We start from the raw sequence: 18,974 nt of genomic DNA, 5'->3' as shown, positions 1-18,974 counted from the left end.
GTAAAGAACAAAGTTTGCTTACTTTGAACAATTTCACCTCCAAGGGAATAATAAGTAATTTCTTAATACTTATCTTTATGAAGAAGAAAAAAACATCCAGAGGGAATATTAAAAGTTTGGCGGCGAATCAAAAATTACCTTCTGTTCTTGCATTTGAGCCTTCATGACATTCGGGTCGGCGGCTGCGATGGGGCCTTGATTCTCTATCAGTTCACGACTCTCTGCCAGCCAGTCTAGCAACGACTGCAAAGCATCCTGGAACTTTCCACAGGCCAGCAGTGCGCTTTCCAGCTTGCTCTGCCTGTTTCCAAGATCTTGATTTAACGCTACGAGTCGTTGGTTCAGATCACTTATGGCCGTATCGATATCACTTGTGTCTGCGTCCGGGTAGGCTACAGCCATCTTGGATTTCATGTCATTAATTGCCGCGAGTTGTTCTTGAATTCCATCAATTTCTTTTTGTAAATCCTGAATTAGAAAAATTCAATAACAAATATATAAAATTTGGCGAAAGAGCTCCAAATAATTACGATACTACCTCATACACTTAATAACCCAAAGGCTTCGTTGACAATCTTACTCAAACCTTCTCTTGGAAATTAACGTAAGGCACCACTGAGGTGCCTTTCAAAGAGAGGCAACGAGGCAGCACTTTCATTTAATACAGTTCGTTTGACCAGAAAAAGATGGATTAAATGGTAAGGTACATGGAGGTACATTGGGTCTTTTTGAAGTGAAAACAATTGCTCTTAGACGCAACTTTCATGTCGCACGGTTTGCTGTTGTACAGGATTCGCGTAACTTTAATGTATGTCCGAGTTGAGTGAAATCAACCGAACAGAAACTTCACGAGGAGCTGCTGATTTTGCAAAAATGTTTAAGTATTTCCAAGGCAATCTTATGCGATCCCAGCCTATGAAAGCTTTATAACCACTATTTCATGTCAAAGTTTTGCTTGTTTTTGGGTCATTATATCATTGACATTTCCTTCTTTGAGAGTGGCAGGGGATCTGGTACCTAGAGCAAAACCCTTTAGCCCCTAGCAGAAAACAGCATCTACTTTTCCCTCAACAATTATCCAAATATATTACGAGAAAAAAAGGAAATGATCAGCAAATGAAAGATTTCTTGATCATTTACAAAATTTCCCACGTGGATATCCTTCGAAATATGGGGAAAATAGCGTGGAGAAGATTGAAGCTCAGACCTTAATGCCCTCCAGTTGTTGGTTAATCGTGTCAACATCTGCACCAACAGGTGGTAACTGTTTCACTTTCTCCTCTGATTCAGTCATGGCTTGGTCTGCTGTCTGTAAAGCTTCTTGTAGCTCTTCCACCTCTTGAAGAGCCTTCTCGATTTCCGCCTGTTGATTGGCTGCAGCGTCCTTAACGTCATTCCACTGTTTGTCGGTGTCAGACATTTGTTTTACTACCGCAGAATCTAATCCCAGGCCAGCAGTGATCAGATCCTGAGCTTGTTTGTTAACTGTGTCAACACCCGGCTTAAGATCTTCTACTCCTGCTTTCAACAGCTGGATAACAAACATCAAGAGAGTAGTTTTAAATGTGTATAGTAAGTAATCAGGAACTGCATTAGTTTAATTTTAAGTAACTCTTTGATTATTCCAGAAAACAGGTGTCACCCTCTCAACCAATCAGAAGCAAGACTTAAAGCAATCACGACAGTTCCGATCGAAATTAACATTTCCATCTAAAAATCAACACCATTGACTACAAAACCTTAAATGGTAACAATTCTTTCTCCAATTGCTGAACGACCGAGGATTCCTCAGTAAATCCTCTTCACTAACAGTTTGTGATTTAAGCACTGGTCAATATTTCAAGAGTTCATTTATTACAATGTAGTCTCTTAAAAAGCTTTCACGTTGCATTGGTTAGCAAGAACAACATGCAGATAAGTGTCAAACGTGTGCCGTACCTTTGCCTTCTCCAACTGCTCTTTCAGTTTCTCAACATCCATCACCGCTGGTTTGTTTTCTCCCAATTTATCCCCAGTCTCCTTAACCTGTTCCACGACCTTATCCTGTTGCTCCCAGTACTCCTCTAAATCCTCTAGAATCTTCTTATTCTTTTCAATCGCAGAGGCTATCTTATCTTCAAGAACGGCATAATGCTCTTGAAGGTTGTTGTTATCTGATTCAACAGCAGTAGTGTCAGCGCTTGGGTTACCCTCCTGAATACTGTTCCCAGCTTCTAAAGCGGACTGAACGTCCGGTTTCAATTCTTCAACCTGCTTCTTCAGCGACCCAAGATCTTGAATATGTTTCTTCATCTCTTCTACATCTGATACGGGAGCCCTTTCCAAGTTAAATTCACTTTCGATCCCAGATATTTTCTCATCAACACTGTCAACAGTGTCTCTGTACTCCTTCACCTGGCCTTGCAAGGTCTCAATATCTGCAAGTTTGTCCTTAAGGTTTTTGTTCAATTCGTCCCATCGCTTGTCCAGATTTTGAATGTCGTCTTCGACAGAACTGACTTCTTCTACGCAGACTTGAGTGATTCCCTCCGCTGTGTTGTCCAGGTCACGGTGCGGATCAGAATGGTTCGCCACATCTTGCTGGAGTTCCTGTTTAAAAAAAATGCAAATTATAAACTGGCACCAAAGGCATCATTACAAAATAAAAATATAACCAAAAGATAATCACTAGCATCTGCAAACTTTGACGACTTTGGTCACCTAAGTGCAATTCCAATCACTAGCAAGTATTCTACGCACAGTTAAGTCGGAATATTTTTCGTGAAATTCCAGTTGGTGTTTTGCAACACAGCTTCGATTGTTCATTTTACACATTTTTCAATTTGAGCTGACACTGAGGAGATACTGAGGAATAAGAAAGATTCACATCTACAATTTCTTGATGTGATAATGAATCGTTCATGAAGTTGAGAACCGTTTGAAAATGACACAAAACAAACAGACAAACATAGAAACAAAAACAACATCTAACGAATAAGTGGCTAATTGTACTGTGTATGAATACCTCGACATGTTGCTTGTTTGTCTCCAGAGCTTCTGAATCACAAGTCAAGTGAATAGCGTCCGCTCTTCTTTCTGCTGAATCCAGCCACGGTGCAAAGTGGCCGCGCTGCTCCTGGTACTCGGTAGTCAGTTTTACTGCTTTTTCTAAATTGTTGGTTCGGACATCAGACGTCGTATTCAGCTCAGTCCATCGCTGTCTCATGTTATCAAGTTTTTCCTGTAGGTTTTCTTGGTCAGCGGGTAGCTGACTTGTTTCCTTCAGTTGTTCACCAGCTGCCATCAGGGCCGCATAAGTTGGTTCTTTTTCTCTTATCTCCTGGTGGATGGGCTGAAAAGTTTCAAACAAATTAGCTGGAAAAGCTCTATCACTTTTAGAGCAAGTACGTAACATGGGAAAACTTCACTTTATTCTCTATTTATCACAGGTTCGTAGGGAGTGGGTTCGTCTTATTCAAACCATTATTCAAACTCGAAACATAGGATCAACGTCAGCATCTGCGCAACCACGCACCTACCCCTCCCCTAGCCCAACAACATTCCACTGATAACAAGTTATGGTAAACGCCGGGTTAAGGGAGGGGCAGGTGCGCAGTAGCGCAGATACTATTGCTCCAAAACATCATTCCTAGCTTATGATGTTTTCTGTGGCAGCAAATATATCGATTGTTTCTTTGCCGAGCCTGGAATTTGCTACCGTCAATGAGTTTTTTTTCTTTTTGAGCAAATTAAGGATAGACTTGCCTGAGAAAACACTAAAGGATTGCATTTACTTTTTTTAAGTCTCTTTAAGGGCTACTACAAAGAGCTTAGGATGATACTCGTACCAACCTGAAAGCTATCTTTTTGTTCTTGAACTGTCCCTGCATCAGCTGAAATAGGCCTGAGCTTGGCGAAAGTTCTCTCCGTCTTGGTAAGCCAGCGTAAGAAAATATCTGAATCAGCCTCGAACTGATCACACTGCGCAAGGGCTGCTTGGAGCTGATTTTCCCGCGCTTCGATCTTATCTGAGAGTTTTTTCAACTCGAGATCAGCTCTGGACAGACGGCTCTCAAGTTCAGCTGCAGCGATCGGATCTTCGCTGTCGGACAGCAGCTTCTCTGCTAAAGCTTGGGAGTCTTTAAGACTAGCGTGATGTTTTTCGAGATCATCCTTCATCGCCTGCAATCGAAAGTAAAGCTTTAGATTTAACCTTGCCAAAATTTTAGGGAAATTATTTTCTAAATTACGAGTAAAGAACATGTCTGACTTCTCAAGGAAGTTATCAAAAGCTTAATTGAGCTTTGGCAACCACAAGCAATCAGTCTCTTTTTGAGGAGGTAGGTCAGCGGCGGGTAAAATCCGTGTTCATTTCCCGCCTTTCGACGGCGAACTTCATGTATTAAGTTCAAAAGAAACTTAACTCAAGCGACTAATTGCTTCATGACTTCCACCAAACACCAATAAACGCTAAATAACCATTGAATAGTTGCATTCATAGTTTGCTTATTATATTTCATGTGTGTCGCAATTGTAAAAATTAGAATCCTTGTAAATTAATAGAAGATTTTGATCCTTTTAAATTTCATGCAAAAGTTTAATTTCCCTTAACTAATTAACTGTAAGTTCTACCAAAATCCAGATTTTCTCAGAGAACTGAATCCCTTCCTTCTTGAAACCTTGAACTTTCAATAAGTGACTAATTCTTAACTTCTCCTCAAAATTTAACCAAATTGTGCAGTCATCAAGTAAAGAGATTAAAGAACCTATTTTGTCGGAAAGTGGTATCCTGATTGTAGCACTGAGTTCTCATACCTAATTTACAAGGACATATATGGCAACTACAAGTGAGAATTACAAATCAGATCAGAGAATTAAAGTGTGATGTGCGTTAAATTAATGTTCATCCTTCAAGGAGTAATCATACCTGTAACTCCTCCAACTGTTTCTTGGCTGTGACGGCATCTGTACTGATTGGTTCCCAGGCTTCTGCCTTCTCAGCACTGTCTGCAGTCCAGGCTTCAATTTCATCCAGTTTATCTTGTAGCTCCAGACCTTGACCTATCGCCTGTTCCAGCTGCGACTGTTTGTCCTTCAGTTGATCCATTAAAGAATCGTGGTTGGCATTAACCGCTTTAAGTTCCTCTTGGACAAGAGCGGGATCGCCGTCCAAGGCTGTAATGGCCGCAGCTGTTTCCTTGCCACTTGTCTCTGCACTGTCGAGGTTGTCTTTCATATCGTTCAGTTGACGGATCAACGCCTGTTTGGCAGGGAAAGGAAAAACGATGAAACACCAGACAGAAGAAAATTTGCAACGAACGAAACACTGAACTCAACACGATGTACAGCCGAACACAAAATTTTACTACCTGTAAGTAAAGTAAACGTGTCAAGTGATCAAAACGGAGCTTTAAAATTCTTTCTCCTTTTTGTAAGTACTGTAACTAGCAAAATTCAAAACAGATTTGCGAAACTTCAATGGGGCGACGTCACCTACAACCGGTGTACCCTTCGAGATGAGATGTATGAGATGATTACGCTTTGCTTGCGACAAAACTCCTTTTCTTCCTCTAAAGAAAAAAGCTTTTAGTCGAGTGATATACAATACTTACCTTAGTCTTTGCAAGATCTTCCTCGTTCTTTTTCACGTCAGCACTAACTGGTCCTTGTGAGGCAAGCTCTGCGCCGACAGTTTCCAGTGTATCCTGTACAGGCTGCACCAGACCGTGATACTTGTCCAACATCTGCTTCACGTCCTGTAGATCTTTCTCTTTGGCAGCCAGAGCTGTATCCAATGCGTCATATCGATCTACACTCTCTTGAGCTTCGTTCATTATAACGTCTCCATCGGCATCAGTCAATTCTACAACAGCTCTCGATTTCTCACTTACTGAGTCTCTCTCTGGTCTGTGTTTGTCAATATCTTCACGAAGCAACGCTACTTCATTATTGAGTTTCTCCACAACGTCTTGATTGGCTACAATAGGTTCTAAGGATGTCAATTTTCTCTCCGTATCCGCCAACCACGGCCCAAGACTGCCGGCGCTCTCGTGGTATGTCTCCGCTTCGGGGAGAGCTGTATCAACACGAGCTGAGTGATCAGACGCAATTTGTTTGATTTCATTCCAGCGCCTCTCTGTGTCAGCGATTTTCGCCTCGAGTTCGTCTTTCTCAGCCCCAGGTTCTGCGCTTTCAAGGAGATTTTTGCCATTGCTCAAGAGCTGTTCAAAAACAGGTTCTTGTTGTTTGATCTTTTCTTGCAGTTCCTGTGATAAACAACTTAAAGTTAGTATTTCATTCACTCTTTAATAGGTCACCTCTTTTTGGGAAATTATACCGTTCTTACATCCAGTAAATCACAAATTTGGAGCGCGGAGTGGTATTTTTCTCATGAATAGAATTTCGGATAAGATGGGATCTTTGTGTCACAATTTAAACACTGAAGTAGAACTTCGAGTCGCTCTGAAGTAAACGGAGCCTAACACCTGTATACCTTTTCTGGTATAAAATCCTCTCAGGGAAAAATATCACAGTGGTACGGTATTACAAAGTTTTTAAGAACCGATTATCTTTGACAAATGTTGGCAAAACTTTTGTTTGAGAAAGGCTGGTCGGAAACAAAAACCACTTTATACCTCATCATCGTTCTTCTGTTCTTTGAGCCTGTCGTATATGGCGGACACAGGCTTCAGGTTGGTGGAAAGTTCTTCTAAGTCTTGCAGCTTGTCTTTAAACACACTGAAAGACACGTTGAATTCCTGTGAGCGTATCTGTGCTGCCTGTAGTCTTCCTTCCAGGTCAGCGAGTTTTGCCTTGAGGTCTTCAAATGGCGACTCGACTTTGTCAAGTTTGTCTTTAATGGCTGCTACGATAAGCGGTTCGTCTTTGTTCTGGTCAGTCAACTTCTCACATAAACCCTGGGCATCTTCAAGAGTTGGTTTCTTCGCCTCCAGTTTCGCTTTCAAGTCCTGAAAAACGATAAACAGTACAAGTTAAAGAACAACTCGCAAACTTAAAAGCACAACAGCCCATTAAATTTGCTGTCACCGTGCTTTAAGAAAATAGACAAAATAGTTGTATTTTGTCAAGATTAATAAGGGAAAGACCTCCCTTGAGATCATAACGTATTTATCCTATGACCCGTGCAGCCCCGCTCTCACAATCCTATAGAAATAAAAGCTGAATGTGAAGTACAATCTCTGTAGACAGTAACCTAGAGTGCGATGAGTCAATTGAACAGCACTGAGCCGAACTTGCTAACAGCTTATGAGAACAGACGAGCTTATCAGCTTGAAGGTGTTATGTAGATAAAACATCAAATCCTTCTGTCTTCTTTACAAGCAAATGCATTGAAGTCCTTTAGGAGAGTTAATAATTGGATCTTGGGAGTGTAAGAGTTCTTCCAAGTGTTACAGTTAACTTATCACGATTTATCAAAGTCCTATGAGTTTTGATAACACTCTATCGAGTTTACTACTCACCTGTACAAGCTCCAGCTGTTTTTCTACAGCAGTAGGGTCAGTGCTGACAGGTCCAACTGCCGCGAGCTTCTCACGAGTGTCTTGTATGCACCCGTCCAGTTCTTCCACCTTAGCATTGAAGTTGTCTGTATCTCTGATCTTGCTGGTAAGAGCCTCTTCCTGAGCCTTGAGCTTCTGCTGCAATTCTCCAAACTTTTGGGATACATGTGCCACTTTACTGGTAACGACTGCGTGATCTGGTGATGAGTCATGAACTTGTTGGAGAAGAGTTTTGCCCTTGTGACCGACATTTTGTACCTCTGGGGCGTGGTCATCAAGAACTGAACTTAGTTCCTGGAGGAAGTAAAAAATTCACGAACGTAAATGTAAAAATTCCTGTGCAGTTACACTGAATGAAAAAAAACTTTTCATTACGGGTAAAAGCTCCAAAATCGCTCTCAACAGCAGTTATAATTACCCGAATATTGTTTTTACAAGAAACACACAGAGAGATTCACATTAAGCATGAAGGTAAGTTCAGTTTTGATGACAGAACGCGGTCAAAACATTTGCATATTGCGACTAGCACAATACCATTACTCGGCCTTTTAAAACTGAACAGTTTACCTTGATCTTGGCAAGCTGTTGTGCAGCTGACTCTGTGTTCGTTCCACACACCACTGGTGCATCGACGACGTCACATGCCTCGCAGAACACGTCCTCCACTTTCTTAACTGTGACATGATAGTCATGTGACGCCGCTTCCATCGCTGACAGCTGGTCGTCTTTCTCGCCGACGGATGCTGATAACTTCTCGATGCGTGCAACGTAGTCTTCCACCTCAGCTTCAAGAACAGGGACATCTTTCTCAGCCTGTTCCTTGAGTTCGTCAGCGCTTCCTCCAACCTCTTGAACATCTGACTTAAGTTTGTCTGCCATTCCCTGAATCTGCTTCACGAGTTCTTTTTGTTTAGCAATGTTATCTATGTCTACAGTAAGCGGTTCAAACTCATCAACCTGTTTTTCTGCATCTGCTAGCAGCATAGCCAAGGAATCTGCATCCTGACGGAATTTCTGTGCCTCCGGTTCGACTTTAACCAGTTTGTTTTGACGTTCATCGACTTTTCCTTTCAGACTCTGCCATCTCGACTTCAGTTCCTCCATCTTTTTCTCCATAACTTCCCTCTCCGGCGCATCTTCCAGTGCGTCCACCACACCTTGTCCGTTTTGAACAAGTTTTTCAAACACAGGATCTTGAAGTGCCAATTCTTTTTGTAAGGCTTCATTTTCTTGCCGCTGAACTTGAACAGTTTCGTGAAGAGCAGAAATCGGGTCTTGCTTCGCTAGTTCGTCTTCAAATGTGTCCAGTTTAGCCATGAATTCATCGAAAGACACCTATAATGCAAGAAAATTGGAAAGAAAAATAAACCCCCCAAAAAAATAACTTGGGTAGTAAGTGACAACCCTCTCATTTCCTCTTAAATATAATCAAATATTCCAGATCACAAAGGCACAATTCTACCTTAACGACATGAAAGCTTAGAAGTGGACGATTCACTAATTTAACTGACGGCACACAGCTTTGCGAAATTAGGACTGCCAATCTGTAGGCTCAAATATTCCTTTCTTTTAATATGCAAGTGTTTAACTAAATACCTGGAATTCCTGAGATCGAAGCAAAGCATTCTGTAGTTTGACTTGACGTTCAGCGAGTTTTCGAAGAATCAAGTCAACAGGAGAAACGATTTTGTTCAGTTCACCCCGAACATCGCGAACCACTTGGGGATCGTCGTTGCTGTCTGCAATAATTTCCTTCCCTGTGTCTTCCAGTGCGTCCAGAAGAGCTTTGTTTTTCGCTATGTCGTCCCTTAAGGCCTGCGGAAGAGAAGGTGATGGATTAGTGGGTAGCTAGGTTAACGCGACAAGGGATTAGTCAGATCTCCTCACTACAAAACTGACGAGAACAAAAATTAACATCTAGATGGGAAAAAAATCTCTCTGAGCTACCTAAAATACATTAGGAATGTACAACGTATCTTTCAGACGGATCACACAACATTACAAGCAAAACAACACCGACCTCCGCCTGTTGAAGCTGTTGCTTCACAAGTTCCGGGTCGCTACTAATTGGTTCCTGAGCTCCAACGGCTTCCTCCACCCTGGGTAACCACTCCTCCAGGTTGCGCAAAGCATCCTGAAACTTCAAGGCCTTCTCGGTTTCTTTCTCGAGTTGTTCTTTTTCATTGCTTAAACTCTCCAGCAGGTCCTTGTATCTCCGACTAACTGCTTCCACTTCATGGTTAACACGTGGGACTTCGGAAGATTTGGGATCCATAGCTGATGTCAATTTGTCTCCCGCCTCCTTCAAATCGTTGACGTCAGGTTCGTGCGCTCGAAGGGCCGATAAAAGATCCTCTACAGCCTTAAGTTGGTCTTTACCTTTGTCCACATCTATACCAGTGGATTCGCGCGACGCCATCGACTTTTCTGTGCGTTCCAAGAGTTCTTCGACGGGTGTTAAAGCCTGGTTGTACTGGATTAACGTTTCCTTCAATTTTGTCAAATTGTCTTCTATTCTGGGCACCTCAGAAGACAGATTTTCATAGCGTTTTCGGACATCTTGTTCCTCTCCCTCAATCACGAACTTATCCGCACTACAACTGTTAGATAAAGATGAAGAAGTATCTTCCATGGTCTCGACAATTGGTTGATGCTCAGCAATCTCCTTGTTCAAATCAGTTAGCGCCTGCAGTTGTTTGTCGATTGATCTCTCATCACAGGCATCTGGATCAATGGCTTGAAGTCGTTTTTCAGCATCGCTCAGCCATGGTTTTAAGTCCTGAATCTCACCGTGAAACTCCTTTGAAAGAGGCAGCACTTGATCAAGCTGTTGTTGCCGGTCAGAAGTTTGTCTTTTGACTGAATCCCATCGCTGTGTCAGATCATTCAATTTATCCTCCAAAGCGTCCCGGTCTGGTCCAGGCTCAGATGTTTCCAGAATATTTTTTCCAGCCCGCACAAGCTGCTCAAACAACGGCTCTTGTTGTTGAATGGTGTCATTGACGGTCTACGAAATCACATCAAAATGAGCAACATATTATTCAATCGAACTTTTGACTCTCAGCAGTGACTAACACGCAACCACTTCGGCTTAAAATATCGTTACGCTATTTAAAGAATAGACCACACTTTCTATCTGTTTATTGGTGTAATAATCCACTTGGGGAGTTGGACGAACATGAGAAATGTTTTACTTGACCAATCAGGAGGCTCGTAATATCTCAGTCGTTTTAAAAAGAGCAATAAGGTAATGGGGATATACAAACCTACTTAGTAGGTGCAATTACAGCTCCTCTTAATAGGAGCATCTACACCAGCACACTTTCCCCAAAAATTTTACCTTAACGTAGAAGGAAAAAAAAAATAAAAACAAAAACTGGCTAGCCGATTTTCTGACTTGCAAGCCCATCGAACGAGGAGACTTGTAAAGGATCAACTGTGAAGGACGAAATATGCTGATGTACTGCTGTAATAGACTTGAGAAGGATTCTCTACCAGAGAAATTGAGGGGGAAAATTGTGCTTCACAAAGATTTTCCAGCCATGAGAAGTTTTTTCTTTTCTAATGCCTACAGCCGACAATTTTTCGTTTTAAATATTGCTTATGGGTTTAAGCATGGAGTATCAGGAAGAAGGCTCTGAATATAGAGGAAAAGTGACACAGCTCCTTAGCTCACCTTTTGTTGTTGGTTCTGTTCTTTAACCGTGCTGTACACTCCAGACACGGGGGCCTGGAGAGCAATCTGTTCTTCAACTCGACCCAGTTTCTCCAAGAACTCGGCGAAAGAAACGTGAAACTCCTGACTTTGCAGTAGAACATGTTGCAGCCGACCAAGACGCTGATCAGCTCGCGCCGACAGCTTGTCCAATGCAGTGCGCACCTTGTAAAGTTTACTATAAACGTCGGCGACCACTGCTGGATCCTCTTGGCTCCGTTCGATCAGTTTCTGTCCAGTGTTCTCTGCTGTTTGGAAGAGTGCTCTGTGTTTAGCGATGTCGTCTTTAAGAATCTAAACCAAGAAAGAAACAAGTTTAAAACCCCGGCAGCTATACTCATAGGAATAAGGGGAGTAAGTTTCCATAGAAACTGTGGTGCTGCGTCAGTGGGAGAGTATAACAGGATAATTTAGTGTTATCAACCGACTTGAAAACGTAAATTGGCCGCCGTAAAGAGTTCAAAGGCTGACGTTTCGAGCGTTGGCCCTTCGTAAGCTCTGACGAAGGGCTAACGCTCGAAACGTCAGCCTTTGAACTCTTTACGGTGGCCAATTTATGTTTTATACTCATAGAACCAGTTCACATTTTTAAGTGTTAATTAGTTTTTGTCATTTGGTATTATCTTTAATTTGCACAAATACCATGGGAGGGAGGAGAAGGAGTAATGGGGGGGGGGGGGTGTCGGGCTGTCGGGTGTCAGGCTGAAACATGTAACAGAGTGTATTTTGGGCTATATTATTCCAAGAAGCGCATTGGATTTAACACTAACGTGACAAATAGCAGTAACCAGATTAGTCAGTCGCTTTGCCATTTGCCAGTTTTTTAAGGTCACGCCATGAAGACGATAGAAATTGTCTGCTCACTTCTCACGTCTCAGGCAGTTATCTCTCATTACGAAACTCGGAAAATTGTGTCGAAACGTTACAAATAGAAGTAACCAACCAGATTGATCAGTCACTAAGCCATTTGCCAAATGCAAAGGTAAAGAACTGTTTACATTTGATATCTGACTTCTTGATGACACAAATTCGTAATGTGTTTATACCAAACTCGGATCCGATCACGAGATTGGTCACTGAGTTGAAAACAAATCGATTAAGAGGGAAGAAAAACAAACAAAAACCTTAACCCATTCTCTGAGATCATTTTGTAAATCGAAAATGGCCCTAAGACGGCAAGTGTGATATATTGAAACGTCATGAAATGCGGGATAAAAACAGTAAGCCGATATATATTTTCTGCTCACGTTTCATGTCTTCTTACGTAATGAAGGTCTCAAGGCTGTTTCCGGAATTAATCGGAAGAATATGAACGGTCACTTCCGGATCAGTTTATTCTCTAAATTTCAACGACAAAACATTACTCGACCGTGGCATAAACACAAATAGGGCATGTTTTGAGATCATCAACACAGGTATTATAATGTAAACGCAGTGGGACCAATGTCTATTTAACAAGAACGATAAATGTGACGGTGTGCAAAATTCAAACTGACGAAAAAGTAACGCCAGACACCGAAGCAAAACACGCAAGGTGCAGTATGGCGTTATGAGCTAAGAAATGTAGGCGAAAGATCGTAGTGCCGCAAAATTGTTTCTTGACACTTCGAAGTGCTTATGGCGGGAAATGAAAAAGCTTCACAGATGAATACAGTTCGCTTGGCGCGATTTTACTGATCACATTCCGACACGTGAACCTAAAATATTTATAGCAACCACTGTGTCAAATGATCTGTCGACTCGCTGGGATAAACTCAGCAGAACGGTAAAGAAAAAGGCGATTGACGAATAGAAAGGTTCGATCGACAACCTGAACGAATCGATCAATTCATAATTACCAGAATGAAGTCTTCGCGTATTGATCCAAGACCAGGGACAAAATTCGAAGGAAGAACTAGAACTTCTCCACAAACCCTGCTAGATCCTCTTCCGTTGGATCGCTGCTGTCTTAAACCGCTTTCCTTCATATTTAATCCTTGTGCGTTAAAGCGTTCGACGAGATCGTTATGCATCTGTTTGGCACGAATTTCGTTTCGGTTGAAGCACAACAGCCCGACAAATTGTTGGTGGTTTAAATTATTGATGCGATGCAGTCCCTCGACGTCTTTTGATGTCCGATGAACAAAACAATGAAATACCTGTCACAGTATTTAATTCCCACCGGTGCCAAAGAAACTTAAGTCTCAGAGGAGCTCATGTTAATGATGTCAAGCCTACATCGAGGATCATTAATCCGGTGTGTCGTGAAAATAAGACCGCACCGAAGTTTCGTAACACCACGTGTGCTGTGAATATTAATCTCTGGTGCGAAAAACCGTGACTGATCTAGAATATTTATGCAAGCATTCTTGTGTGATAAAGATCGAGAAGAAGTTCAGACAACTTACGAGAATCTAATTACATGGTGAAATGACTCATTAACGATGTTCGTAATTTGCATGACAGGAGGACCCCGAAGATTTTTAACAAACAACTAAATAATCGTGATACTAAAATCGAGGAGCAGTCATATGTTTTTCACACTTAATTCACGTGCTAAAAGCATATGTAAGTGAAATTTGCCATATGAAAGGCATGTGAAAAATTTTATCTTTCCATACCGTGTTTTCGCGTGTTTTTATGCTAGCTCATAGACAACGTGTGAGAAACTTGGACTCAAGCGTGCGCTTTATAGCCTTGATGGCTATTTGTAACTGATTTTATCTAAAATCGGGCCTCCTACGGTGTGTCTGAGTAAAAAGCTCATGGCATATCACTTTCAACAAAAATGAAAAAATAAGTTTGATTTCATTTTCATTTTTTTACGGAGAGGCTGAATTTGAACACACTAAGACTCCAAGAGTGAAAATATATTTTTAGCACACCACCTACAAGTCTAGGTACCCATAAGTAAGAGTACATTGACAATAAATGTTGCCGATTATTAAAGAGCGAATAATTTGTAACTTATCTCATCTTATCTCGTGAAAAGAGTCAGGGGGGTCTAGTTCCAACTGTTTGTAGCGGCACTTCATATCTTAGCAACAAATGGATACTAAGTCTACTCCTACTGACCTCCCCCCTGAAAATACTCCAACCAACCTGTGCTTCCTCGAGCTGTTTTCTAACCGTCTCAGGATCTGTGCTGATTGGTTGTTGAGCAGAAACACGCTCTTCAGCTTCAGGTAACCAGGCTTCTATGTCGGCGAGTGATCCTTGGAAGACGCGCGCGTGTTTCACGTCCTCCTCAAGGTTGATTTTGCGGGCGTTCAGCTTTTCGATGAGCTCTTTCTGTTTCTGGTCCGCCTGTGACACTTCAGCCTTAACTTGGGCTGCGTGAGGCGTCTTCTCGTCAACTTGCTGCATCAGAAGTGACAGGTTGTCATTCACTTCATTCAGTTCAGGCTCCTGTTCTTCAAGGACTGAAAGCAAAGCCTAAAGATCAAAGAACAAAGTTTTAGAGAGCAGACGCTTTCTCTGTTTTCTGTCTCACTTGACAAAAGGCCGAGGAAGGAATCAGTTCTACAAAACCTTATTTGCTCTTTACAAACGGAAAAATATCTTTTCGAGTAGAAAGTTCTTTATTGATCCTTCCCATGGTGCATGGCGAGTAGGCAAACGTTCTTGCGATATTTGTTCCATAGCTCCCTTTTGACAGTCAAACTCCCAGCCGAGAATATAAACTTAGATAGAAGGGGTTACATGGGAATGTGTAATGGGTAGAAGGAAAAATAACTGATAAGATCTAGTGAATAAAAGTCAAAGTATCAGTCCATTAAACATTCTGGGACTGAATAAAATAAGTTTGATATCACAACCCTCAGAGCGCAAATTTCTGAATATTTGGCAAATTCACGAAACCCAATTGATTATTATAATAGGATTCAGTGAGATTTCAGAACACGTCTCACAGATTGATACCATGAATGTTTTACCAGGCAAACTTCATTACCTCAATTTTCCTGAGCTCTTCTTCTCCTTTTTCAGCGTCGGTGAGGTTGGCCAGCGGCGCATCAACTAGTGCTTCTGCTTCGTCCAGTTTCTCCTCAATCGGCTGAAGCTGATTGGTCAGTTGTTCAAGCAACGTAGCCACGCTCTCCAAATGTTGTTGTCGAACCGTCAGATTCGCTGTTAGCACCTGCCATCTCTTGTTGGCATCCTTGCATTCAGCTTGGACAACCTGTATGTCATCACACAGGTCTCCCAGCTCGCGAGCAGAATCATTAACAGCGTCGACTTCAGGCTTGTGCTCCTCGAGTTGCTGCACCAAAGTAGCCAAGGTTTTCCTCTCTTTTGCGATACTCTTCTCGTCGCAGGAAACTGGCTCAAGGGAATCGACCCAGGTTTCAGAGTCACTCATCCAGGGAAGAACCGATTGCAGTGAGTCATGATAACATTTTGCTACAACTACAACTTCATCAATTTTTGATTTCCGATCATCAACCTTGCCCTTCACCGCATTCCAACGAGAGGCAAGATCATCCAATCTCTCCTTAAGTTCATCTTTCTCCTCTCCCGGCTCAAGACTCGCAAAAATGTCCTCACCGTTCCTAGAAATCCTTTCGTACACAGGCTCAAGTTGTCTTACATCGGCAACAGCGTGTTCAATGTCTTCGCTCTGCTCGCGTAACACGTCATACTGAGAAGACACAGGTGTCATTTTGGCCACATCATCTTCCAACTTTGCCAGCTTCTCAGCAAAATCATCCAGTGTTTCTTGGAATTCTTGCGACTGTAAAACGGCCTCTTGCAGTTTCTTTTGTTGGTCATCAACTTTGGCCGAGAGGAGATCCAGTGAGGTTGTTGCTTTATATACTTTACTATTGACCTCCATTACAATTGCCGGTTCATTTTCACAGCATTCCACCAACCGCTGCCCAGCATCATCCGCGGACTCGAGGACGTATTTTTGCTTCACAATGTTTTCCTGAATTTTCTCAATTTCATCCAACTGGCTCTTTACAGCACTCGGATTAGTTCTTGTAACATGAAAGGTCTCGATCACGATGGTTATCTCCTCAGTCCAAGTTATCAAAACTTCGTATTTTTCCGTAAACTCTATTATATACACGATGATTTTCTCAAGCTGTGTTTTGCGTTCTCTGCCTCGTGCCAGAGCAGTTGTGTATGAATCTCCAACTTTACCTAACTGCTGCTTCAACATCACGGCATCGACGGAATCGGGATTCATTCCTTGAAGTAACTTCTCTCCAAGTTCTTGCATCTCTTTGTGACGAGGTTCACATTGTTCCAAATCATCCACGACTTGTTGAACTTTTGCAAGTTCTTCCCTGCTCTTACTGACGTCGAGATCGGTCGGTGTTTGGCATTCAAGCGATGTTTCAGCCTTCTGTACAACTTCTTCAACAGCTCCCAAGGCATCTCGGTATTTATCCACAGTATCCTTGGCGGTTTGTAGGTCAGTTTCCTTTGTCTCCATGTCCTTGAAAAGTTCGTCCCAGCGTCTGTTTAAGTCCTTAATTTGCACCTCTACAAAATAGCTGTTATCTTTACATTTGTCCATGAGTGAGTCAGCGGTGTTATTCAATGATTTGTGGTCCGGCTGATGACTCTCTATAGCCTCTTTAAGATCCTCGAACACTTTTTGTTGTTGAGTCAGTTCTTCTGGACTCACAGATTCGGTGTTGACGGCGGCAAGTTTTCTTTCCGTCTCGGAAAGCCAAGAGTCAAACGCTTGTGCTCCAGTATGGAACGATTTCGCATCGGGAATCACAGAAAAAATACTTTCCTCACGTTCCGAGGCCTTTCTTTTAGCATCCTTCCATTTCTCTTTAAGATCGTCCAACTTCTTTCGTACAGCGTCTCGGTCTTTTCCAGGATCCGATGTCTCCAAAACCTTATCCCCTACAGCTAAAAGTTTATCTAAAACTGGCTGCATCTGAGCGATGTTTTCACTGAACTCTTCTGTTTCGTCCTTTTGGCGTTTTGTTGTTGGATAATCCGGAGAAATCGGCTCTTGGCTTTGAAGGATGTCGTCGAGAGTCCCTAAACGAGCAATGAAATCGTCGTACACTTCTTGGAATTCTTGAGATTGCATCATGGCGTCATGCAATCGAAGACTTCTCTGTTCCAACTTTGCACTGAGTTTATCAAGTGGTTGGCGAGCTTTCTCCATGTTGTTTTGAATGTCTGCTACAGCGTCAGGATTCTGCATACTGTCCTCGATCAGCCGCTGACCTGTCTCTTCCACAACGCACAGGCGCACCAAATATCTCTTCACCCCATCATGCAGGGCTTCGGTCTCTCTGATTTGCTCCTTGATATTTTCCGGTTCTGAACTTACAGGTTCAAGGGCTTCAACAGTTTCGACAGTTTCTGGCAGCCACTGTTCTATTTCTGCCAGTGATGAATTGAACTGCAATGTATCCTCAAGCGCTTTCTCCAGTTCCTTTTGTCTGTCGCTGAGTCTGGTAGGCAAGTCTTTAAATTTGCCGTTAGTGCTTACCAGTTGTTCCTTTACACTCAGGGTGAACGGCGCGTCATCTTCAGCTTGTTGCAAAAGCTGCTGACCAGACTGATTCAGCTGCTTTATATCTCCTTTCCTTTCATCCAGAGTAGATACCAGGGCCTTTATCTGCTCCAGTTCTTGTTGGATTTTGTCAGCGTCAGTTCCCGCTGGCTTATGGGAAGCCAAAGCGTCTTCTGCTTGAGTAAAAGCCTCTTGTACAGGCTGCAAGGCACTCTGGTACTTCTCAAAAGCCTCTTTGGCTTCTTCAACTTTGATTTTTTTCTCCAGCACCGCAGTCTGTAATGCGTCCCAGCGGCTCTTAAGCTCGTTGAAATCTGCTTTGATCACATCACCATCCGCTTGACACACGTCCGTAAGAGTGCTGGCCGACTCGTTCAACTCATCGAAGTCTAAATTATGCGACTCTATTTCAGAAGCAAGTCCATCAAGTTCTACAAGCCTTTCATCCAATTCGTTATCGTCACATGAAACAGGATAGATCTTGCTTACTTTCTTCTCTGCGTCCTGGAGCCACTCCCTGAAGTTTGTCGCCCTCTGGTCATACTTCTGAGAAGCTTCATGAACCACCTGAACACGCTTCTGCATGTCAGCTGTTTTCTCCTTGATCTCATTCCACCGCGTTTCCATCTGTTCTAGTTTTTCCTTCTGCGCGTCCTTCTCGTCGCCTGCTTCCATTCTTTCCAACATGCCATGCCCATCTTCCAAGATCTTATCGAACACAGGTTGCTTCCTCGTGATGTTGTCGCTGACACTTCGCTGGATGTGTTCTTTTTGCTCGCTTACGATTTCCAGGATGGCAGAAATTGGCCTGAACTTGTTCACTTCATCTTCCATCTCTTCAAGTTTGGTAACGAACTCATCCAACATCACATCATAGACCTGAATCTGAAGCAGGATGTTCTGTAAAATAGCATGGCGTTGTTCGATTCTGGCATCCAAGCGATCCAACTGAACACGAACCTTGGTTAGTTTCCCTTGTACATCAGCAACCACCAAAGGATTATCACCACTGTTGTCTATGATCACCTTACCAAGGTCATTCGTACGATCCAATGCGGCACGTTGCTTGGCTATCTCGTTTTGCAAGTTCTGTTATATCAAATTGAAGAGGAAAAACCAGTAGATAACTTTGTCACAAACGAAACACAAAGCGTAAACAAGACCTAACATTTAGTCACAAACAACGTAACGTAGACAAAATCACAATATTAGGTTCACTTCTGTTTTCATTAAAAGCCAACAATGTCAAATAAGTTACCAGTTTCATATGAGTTAACAATTTAATAAGCTT

General features: G+C 42.4%; 1 protein-coding gene across 1 annotated transcript in view; it reads right to left on the bottom strand.

Annotated features, from left to right (window-relative positions):
• The window catches only part of LOC131771850 (dystonin-like), a 97,640-nt gene that overhangs the window by 2,295 nt on the left and 76,371 nt on the right, over positions 1 to 18,974 (bottom strand). Inside the window, exons 80-94 of the mRNA XM_066162162.1 lie at positions 15,146 to 18,772; positions 14,296 to 14,628; positions 11,176 to 11,508; positions 9,520 to 10,506; positions 9,096 to 9,314; positions 8,067 to 8,834; positions 7,461 to 7,793; positions 6,615 to 6,947; positions 5,592 to 6,245; positions 4,907 to 5,239; positions 3,832 to 4,161; positions 3,005 to 3,331; positions 1,939 to 2,589; positions 1,208 to 1,531; positions 139 to 468 (exon numbers count right to left, since the gene is read on the bottom strand). Of these exons, the coding sequence (XP_066018259.1) occupies positions 139 to 468; positions 1,208 to 1,531; positions 1,939 to 2,589; positions 3,005 to 3,331; positions 3,832 to 4,161; positions 4,907 to 5,239; positions 5,592 to 6,245; positions 6,615 to 6,947; positions 7,461 to 7,793; positions 8,067 to 8,834; positions 9,096 to 9,314; positions 9,520 to 10,506; positions 11,176 to 11,508; positions 14,296 to 14,628; positions 15,146 to 18,772 (9,882 nt within the window). The remainder of the gene's footprint in view (positions 1 to 138; positions 469 to 1,207; positions 1,532 to 1,938; positions 2,590 to 3,004; positions 3,332 to 3,831; positions 4,162 to 4,906; positions 5,240 to 5,591; positions 6,246 to 6,614; positions 6,948 to 7,460; positions 7,794 to 8,066; positions 8,835 to 9,095; positions 9,315 to 9,519; positions 10,507 to 11,175; positions 11,509 to 14,295; positions 14,629 to 15,145; positions 18,773 to 18,974) is intronic.

Source organism: Pocillopora verrucosa, chromosome 2 (genome assembly GCF_036669915.1).
Source record: "Pocillopora verrucosa isolate sample1 chromosome 2, ASM3666991v2, whole genome shotgun sequence".
Classification (NCBI taxonomy): domain Eukaryota; kingdom Metazoa; phylum Cnidaria; class Anthozoa; order Scleractinia; family Pocilloporidae; genus Pocillopora; species Pocillopora verrucosa.
The sequence above is the reverse complement of the archived record's forward strand: the minus strand, read 5'-3'. Positions and strand labels throughout refer to the sequence as shown.